Source organism: Halichoerus grypus, chromosome 5 (genome assembly GCF_964656455.1).
Source record: "Halichoerus grypus chromosome 5, mHalGry1.hap1.1, whole genome shotgun sequence".
Lineage (NCBI taxonomy): Eukaryota > Metazoa > Chordata > Mammalia > Carnivora > Phocidae > Halichoerus > Halichoerus grypus.
Genome location: NC_135716.1, coordinates 149923786 through 149936944, shown reverse-complemented (window position 1 = coordinate 149936944; position 13159 = coordinate 149923786). Strand labels below are relative to the sequence as shown.

General features: G+C 46.8%; 1 protein-coding gene across 9 annotated transcripts in view; it reads right to left on the bottom strand.

Annotated features, from left to right (window-relative positions):
• LOC118544703 (BEN domain-containing protein 5) overlaps positions 1–13159 on the bottom strand; it is a 1415283-nt gene that overhangs the window by 192472 nt on the left and 1209652 nt on the right. For 2 of the 9 annotated variants that reach the window (XM_078073178.1, XM_036106588.2), the window contains one exon: positions 6247–6782. The exons of the other annotated variants lie outside the window; for them this stretch is intronic. In XM_078073178.1, coding sequence (XP_077929304.1) covers positions 6625–6782 — 158 coding nt within the window. In that variant the 3' untranslated portion in view covers positions 6247–6624. Of the gene's footprint in view, positions 1–6246; positions 6783–13159 lie in introns of those variants that run through there. 9 annotated transcript variants of the gene reach the window in all.

The following is a 13159-nucleotide window of genomic DNA, read 5'->3' as shown; positions in this document are numbered from 1 at the left end:
AGGACCACATGGCTCTTTCCTTTTCACTGAACTAAGCATTATTATTGATAATTTTGTCTAGGACACAAAAGATCATATGTATACACTATAAAACTAGGAAAAAGGGCATATCATAAAATCAAATTCCATAGGGACCTCACATATCCAAATGCATGCCCAGACAATTCGCCTAGAAAGGAGTTGAAAAAGTACATCTATATAGAAAGTTAATTCACCATGCTTCTTTAAAAATTCCAAAAACACATGCATGTCTACCCTGCTTGAGACATGGCTGAACCTTTTGGAAAGGCATACAACAACACATGGAAAGGACTATAAAATGTTCTTGCCCTTTAACCCAGTTAGCTCAGTCCTGGGAATTTAAGAAACAAAAAACCATAAACGATCATGGCAGCATTATCTCTAATAGCAAGACACTAGAGACAACAAAACGCACACAAGAGATAAGAAGGTATTCACAGCTCAATACCAGGAAGGGTATTAAAATGGTAGCTATGCAAATCAGGCAGCAGACGGGGAAAATGTTGGCCACATGATGTTGGACGAGCAAGGCAGGGTCATGGGAGGCTGGCCAACCACCGGGAACAAAGAGGTGCTGCCCATGGACAGACAGGAGGGGCCCCCAGGAGTGACGCGCAGTTGGGCTCAGTTCTTGGGATTATGGCTGGATTTTCTTTTTTGGCTTTGGCTTTCCTCAAATTCTGTTTTGTATTTTAAACACAAATGGAAAAGAAGATCTCAACCAGCTGGAATGTTGGGCTGAAACCAATAAGATGAAATGGAAGAGGGATAAATGCAAAGTCCTGTATTTCATTTAAGAAATATATCTAAGAACACAGACTTGAAGGGCGCCTGGGTGGCTCAGTCAGTTAAGCATCTGCCTTTGGCTCAGGTCATGATCTCAAGGTCCTGGGATCGAGCCCCGTGTCAGGGCTCCCTGCTTAGTGGGGAATCTGCTTGTCCCTCTGCCCCTCCCCCTGCTCATACCCTTTCTCTCTCTCAAATAAATAAATAAAACCTTAAAAAAAAAAAAATGAGCACACACTTGAATGGGGTGTGTGTGATAAAGAGCTACTAAAAGGAAAAAGGGAAGGAAAAGGGAACAAAAAGAAGCACTATACTGAAGACCGGAACTGGAATGGCATAGTGGCAGGCGTGTATGACCCCCAGAACAACTGCATAAAGGACAAGGTGGAGGACATCATAAATTTGACCAGTTTCCTCTAATCTAACAAAGAGTGAAGTCAGGATCTGAATTTTGTGTAAGCTTCTCTGGCTCCAAGAACTATGTTCCTCTTATAACACTGTGAACTAAAGGGACAAGTATTGTGTTAGTGAAAAAGAAAGCAGAGTAGTTTGGTGGCCATACACTCCACAGGCGACAATTCTATCACAGGAAACGCTAGTTCAGGGTTAGGCCACATTGACAGAGATATGCTAGCATAAGAGGTGACAACCTGCTCTAGTTAGTGTCACTCAGACCCCCCCTAAAGTACCTATCCAGTCTTGAACCCTATCTTTTAGGGACACAACCATAGAAGAGTAACCAGGATGGTCAGAGGTCTTAGAATTAACTGAGAGATACTGGATGCCTTGCTGCTTTACTCACATTATCTTACATGGCCCTTGATACACCCTGGCGGGTGGGTATTAGGCTCCCATTTTAAAAATGAGAAAACTGAAGCTAAGAGAGGTTAAGCACTTGCTCAAGGTCACATACTAGTAAGTGGTGGTCAGAATTCAAACACAGGGCTAAGTCCAGAAGCCCCACTCTTTCCTGTGTAGCCTCCCTTATGTGAAAATGGTAAAACGGAATTTGAACTACTTATTACTTGGTGAAGAGACATGATTGCCATCTTCAACTCAGCAAAGAGCTATGAGGAGAAGCGTTCTGTGTGACTTCAGAGGAGAGAATTTGAATGACCTTAGAAGTCTCAGGGAAGCAGATTTTTAGCTCAACAGAAGAACATCTCAGTGACAGCAATAATTGGATGGACTCTTGGGTAGGAAGATGACTCCCCCATGCCTGAAGGTATGCAAGGATGGTCTAGAAAAGCATTTGCTTTTAGTGGATAGGAGATCTGGGTATAGGACCTCCAAGTTCACTTTTGACCCGGAAGTTCCACGAGCCTATGAAGCTGGCACAAACTGATCAATCCCTTTGAAAGAAGTGATGAAAGTATCCGTTGCCATGTCTATTTGCACATATAAAAGTAAAAATTTATATGTCCAAGGTAAACACATTTGTCCAGAGAAAACTAAACACAGAAAATGAAATGGATTCTGCTGGAAATGCTTACAGGTTAAGCCTTTATTTTTTCACTGAAAATAAGAAACCAAACTCTGGGGAAATGTGCAATCGCAGAAATAATCAAAGAAAATATAATGAGGTACTAGTTTTCACCTAGTAAGTTGGCAAAATAATTTAAAACATAGTCACACTCATTCTGTATCAAGAATGATAAAGAAATGTCATTCCTTCTGACTCAGGTAAAACGACCTTAAGAAAATGATAGAAAATATAAAGGGAAAAAAAAAACTGTGTACACAAAAATCTTCCCCTGAGTTTTATTTATAAACAACCTAAAAGACAAGGAAGGGCAAATGGGCAGCTGGATGGTGGGGCTAGGGGCTGAGGCTGGCGAGGGGAGCCGGAGGCGGGGAGGGGCTTGCTTGGTGTGCTGGGCAGGTGGGGGGTGGGGGAAGCCCATGAGCACCCAGCGCTGTGGGACAAATGCAAGCTGTCTGGAGGGCCTAAGGCAGGTGTGAAAGCCAAGGTCACCATGTGAGAGGTCCGAGCAGGTTGGAGAATGGACTGGGGCACTCGGGGGAGGACTTGAATGGGTGTGGGGAGAGAAGAGGAGAGGAATGTCAGTTCTCACCCTGGCGGCCCTTTATCCACTCCGGCCTGGCACTTTAATTACATTCTCGGTCCTTCTAACAACCCCATAATGGGACGTTATTTCCTCCATTTTGCAAATGAAGAAGCTGGTGTTCAGAAGGAGGACGTAACTCAGGTCAGGTGAGGCAGTCAGTGCAAGAGTTGGGAACTGAACTCCAATTAGGTGACCTCTAGACTCAGGCTCTCTCTACCTCCCACACTGGACCCGTGTGTGCAGTGGGGCCTCTCAGGAGCTGGCTGCCCTCTGCCTTAGCCCCACAGCCCAGCAGATGGCTTACTCCACTAGAGCTTGACATCCGTCCACTTGGTGGATGTGGGAACGGATGGTTAGGTTTCACGGAGCAGCAGGGAAACATGATAAATGGAAAGGGAAGGATGCAAACCTGATCATATGCTATGATCACAGGTATGCAAAATACATACTCAGGCTTTTAAAAAGAGACTACAAGAGATGCTTGCAGTAGCCCTATTTGGAATGTTTTTCCCTATTTTTCCAAAAATTTCTGTGAAGTGGCTTTTCTTTCTTTGTAACTACAAAACCAAGTCATAATTTGAAATGCATCCAAGAAATCCACGGGCACAGAATGGTCACTCATACATGTTCCTCTGCCAGAAAATAAAAACAAGCCACATCTTTTAGGTTTGTCTGGTAACCGAGAACTTGTTGCCAGGACTTCTGAAGACAGTGCCCAAACCCCATCCATCCAGGCTCTGCCAATTCAGTCCTGACTGTCCTGTCCTCCATGACTCACCTGGCCTGTCACAGGAATGGAAAGAAAGAACCTAAGTATGAAAGTGAGGGGATGCTCATTGGGGCCTAAACTGAAAGTCACCTTCTGCATCGTGTCCAACTGAATGGCACTCGGTGATCAGGAAAGAGTGACTCTAAACAAGCTTTCAGGTCGGAGCCTCAGCTATTTAAAAGAAAATTTATTCTGTTTCCGGTATCCTCAGGCACTTGGGAAGGAGCATGTCTTTTTATGTAGGAAACACTCTTGTTCCTTCAGTAAAGCAGGTCTTCTAATGACTTCTACTAGACTGATACTATTCAAGAGAGGAACTTGTGGTCAAATACATGTTCCCAGCCTCATCTCAAACTTACTGACTCAAGTTCACTAAGCCATGGCCCAGAAGTTTGTATTTTAAGCCTCAGAAAATTCTTAATATTGGACACGTTTGGAAACTCTCTAGTGCACAAAATGAATTTGAATTTTGTGTATGTATTTGAAGGTAATAAAACTGTGAATCCTTTTAAATGGTACTATAGTTCCTTCAAATGGCTTGAATTAATGAGACTGATTTCCATTGGTTACCGAGGTTGGGTCTCTCTAAATATACCCTGAAATTACAATCCTAGAGTCTCAGTCCAGGCCTTAACAACCCACTCACCTTTCAGGGAAGAGGTAAAAGGGCGGATTTTGCTCAGACCTGGATTCTGACCCGGCTCCACTGCTGACAAATCTGAGACCTGGGCCAACATGCTATTTAGCCTTTTCTGAGCCCATTTCTTCATCTGTGCAGGTATAGGAATGATGGCCTTGCCCTGTATAACAGTAACAGGGCACTAGGTACACAAGAGGGGCTCAAAACCATCTCAGTCTAACTAGGGTATGAACCACTCCCCATCAGAATTGGCTCTATGTCCTTCCTTATCACATCCACTTTTGACTTTATTCTGCCTTATAAGCTAAAAGTGACTAACATCTGTGTGGCTCTTTGAGATTTCCAGACCCCTTTTCCCAGATATTACCTGGAATACTCTCCACAACAACCCTGAGTTAGGGATCGTTATCTCCACTTTAAAAGAAATGAGCCCCAGAGAGGCCAAAGGACCTTGCCAGAAGTGGTAAAGCCAGGATTTGAACACAGATCCCAGAATCTTTCACACCCTGTTCTGTCCCTACTATAGGCAATGTACATTACGGAAAGCACTTTCACATCTCTCACAGCGTTTTAAAATACATTTCCATGACTATTTCCCCCACTAACCTAAAAGCACCTATAAAGCGGTTACCGTATGGTAATAGTCTTTGAAGGGAAACGCACAGAGCTTCTGGGTGTCTGTGTCGTCGCCGTGGTTAGGGGAAAAGGGGGATGAGCTCAAGAATAATGCATACTTTTTCCCAGTCTCTCATGCATTCCACACTACTCATGCCCACGCCATTGAAATGAACCCATTTTAATAGCATGAATTTATCGAACGCTGCTACCAAGTGTCACGAACTTTACTCATGAAACAGGTTAAACTGTGTTAAACACTTAGAAAAGTCCTGACATATATTATCTATTATTATTTAATCATCCATACAGCCTGTGAGGTAGACATTATTTTCCTCATTATACTGATAAGGACTCCGAGAAGTTAAGCAGTCAGCCCAAGATCGCACTGCTAGTTTGTGGAAAGTTGTGGAAATGCCATAAAAGGAAATTCACATCTACACATCCTATTATCAAGCATGCAATATTTCACATTACAAAGGATTCTTTTATTTACTAAAATAAAATTCCTCAAAGAGGCAGCCACCTCCCCTACTCATTGACCTTGACCTTTTGCTTATAGACCTTCAATGGTCTCGCGGATAAAAGTATTAGAGAAACCAGAGGCCGAAGTTTTCCAACCAATGCCTAAAAGCCAATAACCAGAAATGAAGAAAATAATAATCGGCAACATTTATTGAACACTTTATATATAAAGAATTCTTATAGCAACTCTGCAAGGTAGATATCATCTCCTTTTTACGGAACAGAAAACGGAAACTCAAGAGATTAGGTTAAGCCCAAAGCAAGCAGGGGAGCGAGGCTTGGAACCCAGGCGCTCAGCCCCAAACCCCTGTCATTTCCAATACACCATGCTGACTTCACAGGCATTACACGAAGTGCAAATCAACAGGAAGATCGAATGTGGTTTGCCAGATTGTGCACCAGGCACCTTAGCGAAGCAGTTGCTGAATGAGATAAAAATTATGTAACTTGAAAGATCATTTGAGATATAAAAGGATAAACGAACTGACACAAGGTGACATTGCCCCCTACTTCCTGAAGGTAACGTTGGACCACATCTCACATTACCGCCCCCTACACCCTTTCACTGAGATGGATTCAATTTATCAAGGAAGCTGGATCTCAGATCATCTTGAGTGAGTAAGGCGTCTGGTCCTAGATCTGTCCCTTGAAGTAAGAGAAAGTAATCTGGTTTCGAGACAGCCCTTCAGATCTGCAGACAGCAACCACACCCCTTACGAATTTTCTTGCTTTCAGCCTGAATGTTCCGCTCTCAAAGGACACTGGTCGCCTCCTCTGTACACTTGATATCCTTAAATAAATGAGGATAATGATTGTCTACATCAAAGAATTAATGAAGCTTTATTATAGAACAAAATAGAGGAACAGAGATAGAAGTCCTTGAATGGTAAAAATATTAGTTCAAATTCTCAGTCAAGTGATAGGCAACTCAGAGACACTTTATCCCCCTCTGAAAAGACAGTGCTCTCCCCAGCCCCAGAATGACGCTGGCACCAGGTTGCTGCCTGAGTCTCAGCAAATCCGTCTGACTTCTTTGGAATGGGGAGTCCAAGTTCAGGGCAAGCCGATGACCCTGGAAACCTGCTGGCTCCCTGCCCACATCCCACCACACACGGTGGGGTCTGATCTGGACAGCACCATTGCCCGCAAATCACAAGCCACGCAAGGAAAACGATAAGGCTTTATGAAAAATCCAAAGTTTATTGCAAATTGTATTTTGCTTCCCTTCGTTCTTCATTTTTACAGGATTTATTGATATCCATGATTTTTTCACAGATGTACTTGTTGACTTTGGAGAGTCTCTGTGCAATTTCAGTTTCATCCACAGTTTCTTGTGCTATTCTGTCATACAAACACTCTAGACAGGGGAAAGAAACAAGATGGCCAAGGATTAATGGTGGATTGGAGTACAATCTTTTAAGGGGGCAAAAAGAAAATGAGCCTCTTGACATACCTCCCAAATACCAAGTCTTGTGTCTGGCACAGCTGTATTTTTAAATTTTCATCACAAGTGTACTTAGAAAAGAATAAACTGTAGGTCTCTACTTTAAAAATAACGATACAATATCCATGTGCCCACTACCCAGCCCCAGCTTAATAAGACATTATTGGTCCTTTCGAAGCCCCTGGATGCCCCTCCCAAGCCCACCCTCACCAGAGGGAAGCACTCTCCTGAATTTTTTCTCTTCTTTTCATCTTATCACATATGTATACATTCTTAAATAACATATTGTTTACTCTTCCCTGTTTTTTAACTGTTTTACAAGGGTATCCATACCTTATATATCTTTCTGACTTTCTGTTTTTCACTCAACATTACGGTTTCATGATTTACCCAAGTGGAAGGGTGCAGCTGCAGCTCATTCATTGTCACTGACGGGTAGTATTCTCTTGAAAGGACTATTCCACCATTTGCTGATCCATTTTATTGTCAATGGATACTTGGGATTGTTTCCAGTGTTCTGCAGTTACCAACACCCTGGCGCATGTCTTGTGGAGTGCACATGCAGGAAATTCTCCAGCACGGGCCTCTGAGTGGAACTGCCGAATGCTAGGGTGTGTGCATACTCAACTTTACTAGGTGATGCCTAGTGAACTGCTTTCCAAAGTGGTTGCGCTGACTGGCACTCTTAAAAGTAGTGTATGCAAGGACTGGTTGCCCTGTGTCTTCAAAAGCACTTGACACTGTCAGGTTATTAACGTTTTGACAGCCTGGTGGGTGTGAAGTGGTATCTCATCGTGGTGATTACTATTGAGGCTGAGGATGGCCACACTTACTGAGTCTGACATTTGCAATGTGATGAAGCCAAGAGCGGGCCTCAGACAAGGTCTGACAAGGAGCCTGACTTCAGCCCACTTCCTCGCCTGGGGACCTGAGGCAAATCATTGCCCTAGATTCCTCACCTCATAACCAAGGACAACAAAGCACAGGTTATCTTTTTTAAGGCTGCCATGAAGCATGTGAGATAAACATTTTGCAAACCTTCTTCAAACAGTAAGGAACACTGCACCCCAATGGAGTTGTTACAAGTATTTTATGTAGCTACAATGGTTTGTTCCCAGGGCCTAGCAGAGTGCTTGCAGAGGGGCAAGGTTACGCGAATGCATGTTAAGTGAATGAGTGAATACTTTCCCAGGGAAACCGGAGGGGACATGAGGGGACTGGAGGAGTGCATGGGAATGTACCACTGGGGTACGTAATCGTGGGCAAGAATTTTAACCTCTTTGAACCTACACTTCCCGATCTATAAAACAGGAATGATGACCCACTCTTAAGGAAGTACTATGAAAGATAAACAAAATCTTGTCTACCAGGCCAGCCCATAGCAGGTAGTCCTATTGGAGATGCAGAATGTCAGCACTCCAAGGGACTGCAGGGCCTACCACATGCTGATCCCTCCACTGGCAGCAGGAGGCAGAGGCGTGCAGAAAGGAGGTGAATACAGGCTGAGTCCGCGGCTGCCGTCCCCAATGCCAAGCCCTTCCTGGGTGTGCAGCCAGCCTGCCTCCTGGTGCCGTCCATGCTGCAGGGGCATGCGCCATAGGCGTTCTGGGTCCGGGGCACCCCCCTCTCCCCACAGCGAAAGGGTCTACATAGAGAAGACTTTAAATGCTTTTGGTTGACCTCCACTGTTCCCTGACTACTCCCAAGCCCACTAATCTCTTCATCTTGTCTTGGCCTTTCCACAGGGACTGAGACAAGAAGGTAGGAGGCCCTGTCTCTCTCCAATCCTGCCTTCTGCTGGGTCCACCTGCAATTCCCTCCCGCTCCAGGCTATCCCATAAATCAGTGTCTTTGATCATCTCTTCCCTGATTAGCCTGGCTCCAACCTTCGGCTGCCTAAAACCTTATTCACTCTTCCAGGTTCAGCCTCCCTGGGACATCCCAGACTGAGCTGGGGGACCCCACTCTGCCGACAGCCTCTGTGCTCTCACTGGCTCTCTCTCTCTCAAAGCACTGACCGTGGTCTAATAAAACTGTGACCAATGTCTCCCCCAAAGACAGGAATGCCTGGACCTTCCATCTCCAGCCCTGGGCCAGGAGGAAGCAGACACTCACAGTGACTTTGCTGGAACCTGAATCAAGTGAGGGAGGCAACCTATGCTGCGAACCATTTCAAAGTTCAGGGGTTCGAATCTGGCTCTTGTCCTAGTTGCTCTGCAACCTCTAAGTGGTAACCCCTCTGGGTCTCAGGTTTACCATCTGTGAAAGTAGGATGGCAAACCCCATAATCCAAGGAGATTCTTCCAGTGCTAAGTCTTTAGCTGTCTGGAAGGCAGAAGGGTGGGAAAGAGGCTGAGGAGAGAGAAGGGGAGAGAAGGAGGGTGGATGTGATGGCCCTTGGAGCCCTGGCAGGGGTCACAGAAGAGGGAGGAAGAGAAAGGGCTGAATGGAGAAAGGTTTACAAGAGTTCTCCCCAGAATCCCTACCCTTCTCGTGTCCTGGGGGCAAGAGCACTGCACAGCCCCTCAGGTTGATTAAAAGGCTTTGTTAGAGTCTAGATATTAATCACCTGTACTTGCTGGGAATGGCTCCCTCTGCGAGGGAGCGTTTGAGATTATTGCTTAATTAACAAGGTTTATAATAGCGCTAATGTGTCCTATTAAAAAAGTTATAAAAATTAACCAGAACTCAATGCTGTGGCTCATTTAGAAAACTCAGACACTCTGCAAAAGGTCATTTGACCTTAATAAGGTTTAACTGTCATTCTGCAGCTTATCATTAAAGCAAGACTCTCCTATAGCCCTCCTGCTTCCCGTGTTCTAAAATGGTGTCAGTGTTCACCCATCCCGCTGCTGTCCCGTAAGGAATGACCTTAAAATCAAAGAGACAAGAAAATCCTCATGAGCATCAAGGATTGCCATTTTTATACGGCAAATGAGACTAAATGTGGTAAAAATGAAATTAACGCAAGCAATCTCAATCCATAAAGAGCTTGCATGGGAAGGACCAGTCCAAATCGGTCTGGAGGAGCTCAAATTAGGCTAAAAATGGTGAGTGTACGGTGGGATAGGAGACAGACTTCAAACCTGCCTGCTTGTAGTTAAGAAAGAACCAGCACTGGTAAGACAAGAAACCTCTGGAGACAAGGAAGTCTGAAAGCCTAGTTCTGCCCGGCTCTGATCTAACCAGTTGTATGGCCTTAGGCAACTCATTCTTCCTTCTCATTCATGTGCACGGCAAGCGTTTCAGGGCTTGTGGCTAAGGGCTTGTGGCTAGGACCTCCCCAGGCCCTTGGAAGGCAAAGATACAGTAAAAAGAGAATAGAGGTAGGCACGAAGGGCTCTGGGACATACCACCAAAGTGTCCGTCCACCCTGAGAGGTCAGGGAAGGCTTCCTGAAGGAAGGTTCTCGTCAGCATAACCGGGTGGGTAGTGGCAGCTAGCCGGGCAAAGCGGCCCGGGCACAGGGTGGGCAGTATGACCTGTGGTCTAGGCACCAGGAATGGCATTTCCAAATTCCCTAATGAGGAAACAGGGCTTGTTCAGGGAGTACAATAGTTCATGAGGGCAAGAACTCTAGGGATAGATTAGTGAAAAATAAAGCTGGAGCGCTGGCCAGGGGCCAGGTTCTAAAGGTGCTTTCGTGACACGTTAAGAAGCTTACTTTTTAACACTGGGTGCCATGGACTGGCTGTGACGGGGTGGTGGTAATGGGATCGTGTTTGGTTTCTGAAAAATCACTCTGGTTACATAATGAGGAGAGGAGTCTGGAAGCTGCTGGAGTCGTGTAGGGGGGAAATGATGGCCTGACTACGAAAGGTGCAGTGGGGCAGGGAGAGAAGTGGGTGGTCCAAGACGTATCTGGGGGCAGAACAGACAGGATGAGGCCTGTGGAGGAGGTAAGCGTGACGCATCTCCCCTTCACCGAGGAGACAGGAGGGGCACAAGGCTCTGGAGAGAGGAGAAAGGAGCGAGCGGGGAGGGGTGCAGCTGCGCTGGGTCACGTAGGCATCGGTGAGGAGATGGCCAGTAGGCACCCGGATGTGCGGCTTGGGAACTCAGAAGTGTGGACTGAGCAGAACAGAGGTTTGGGAGCGTCATTCACTGAGTCAGCAAATGTTCACGGAGCACTCACTACCTGCTTGCCCTGAACAAGATGCTCACGAAGCTTATATTCCAACGGGCGTGGGGGGAAAGACAATCACCCAGTAAAGGAACAAACAAGAAACGCTACGCAGAGACTTTATGTAGGGGGCTGCTGACATGACGGAGAGCAACAGAAAGGCTCCTGCAGACTGGGCTGTGAGGGAAGGCCTCCCTGGATGACCAGACGGAGGCAGGGTGTGCAGGGCAGATGGTGGGAACAGGAAGGAGGGGGACAGAGGCCCCTGTGGTTAGAGCACAGTGGGAAACGGAAGGGCAGAGGGGTCCCCAAAGGCCAGGTCAGCAGACATGCGCCAGGACGAGGAGTGTGGATTTCAGCCCGGGCTGGGGGCGCACAGAGGGCCGTGGGCACAGTGGGAAGGGAGACCAGCTAGGGAACGCTCTGTGGAGTGAGAGAGAGGACACTGTGGGCACAGACGCCAGGGTGGCAGAAGAGGAGCCCACGACGGGGATGAGAAGCCAGGGAAGCAGGAGGAAATGGAGCTTGCGGCATGGTTTCTCAGTGAGGGAGGAGAGGTCATATCAGACAGTCCGGGGAGGAGGCGAAACACGTGCCCTGGACCTGCAAAGGAGGAAGTCTGTGGAAAACGAGGCAAGAACAGATGAAGTAGAGGGCTGGGAGTAGACAGCAGACAGCGGGGGCATTACAAGTGAACACAGGCAGCGAGTGTAGACAACCCCTTCAAGAAATCTGGAAAGGAAAGGAAAAGAGAGACATGGCAGCAGCTAGGTGGTAGGAATGGCCTCTAGGGAGTGTTTTATTTGTTTTCTTAAGAAATGAGGAGTCAAAGTCTATTTAAATGATGCTGGGAAGGAAGCGGGAGCATAATTGGAGGAACGAGGTACTTAGGAAGGCAGGGGGGCTGGGATCCAGATGGAGAGACTTTTATTTTCTCTATGTAGGAAGAGGCACGGCCATCTTTTGAGAAAGAGGGAGGTGTGGACTATCATGTTACGAAGAGCAGAGAAGGTTTAAAAAGAGCTTGGGAAATGGGGGAGTGGATCAGTGAGGAAAACCTGGGGGGCTTGGCAGGTGGGGCTGAAGACCGTGAGTCTGGGATGGCCCTACGCCACATAGCTGAGGGGTATTGTAGATTGTTCTGTAGCACTGGGGACCAGATTAGCTGCACAGGACATCATCTGAATGGGGTTTAAAGAAGAGTCAAAATGTCTGTGTGGGCCACTGGGTGGCCAGGACAAGGACGGCGATCCTGGCATTCCAGAGGGAGACACCAAGCATCTGCTCGGTACCGGCACCGCGCTAGGCTTGGGGAAACAAAAGTGAATCTAGTACGAACCGGGGTAAGCTCATAGCTAAACCAAAGCAGAGCTGGGGCTCGACCCCAGGCTTTAGATACCTGGTTCCTACTTGGACCTGCCGTCACCCTGCACCGGGAGCAGACAGGAGAGAGCCCGCAAGCTGAGAAGCACTGAAAGACAGTGAACTTCAATGATGTGACCATCACAGCGTCACGCCGGCTCCATGGAGGCCCTGCACTTGTCAGCAAAGAATGGTAACTTCTTTCCTAGTTGAAACATAACTCTTCCCAAGTTATAATTCTACCCTTTTAGTTGTCTGAAGAGGGAAGTTTCCAGCTGAGGAAACTCAGACACGAGGGGAAGCGACTGACAAGAAATCACAACAAGGGTCAGTCAGGGGATCAGTTTGCCGCTTTCAGTGTTTCATTTGTTCAAACTGCATTTATTGAGCTCCTACTGTGTGCCAGGATCCGTGCCAGGCACCAAGGACGTGGAGGTGAATCAGAGGTCAGACTTGTGCCTGAGGCAGACATGCGGTAGAGGATTTTAGACCACAACATGACAATGGGGGGCCAGCCAGTCACTGGAAGGCCTCTGGGACCTGCTGAGTCACCTTCCAGCAAGTATAATGGAGTCAGAGGTCGGTCACCTATCCAGCAGGGCAGGACGGCATCCCCAGGAAGGGCTCTTTCTCAGGGCGACCTCCCAACTCAGGACCACCATTTCAGAGAGCAAGCAGACTAAAGGTTAAAATAAGCGGCTGCCTAAATCAATTAGTCATGAGTCAGCCAGGCAAGGAGGGCAGCTGTGCTAGAGCAAAATAAGCCTCACACCAGAGTCAGGGCGCCATGGGCCTGACCCTCAGC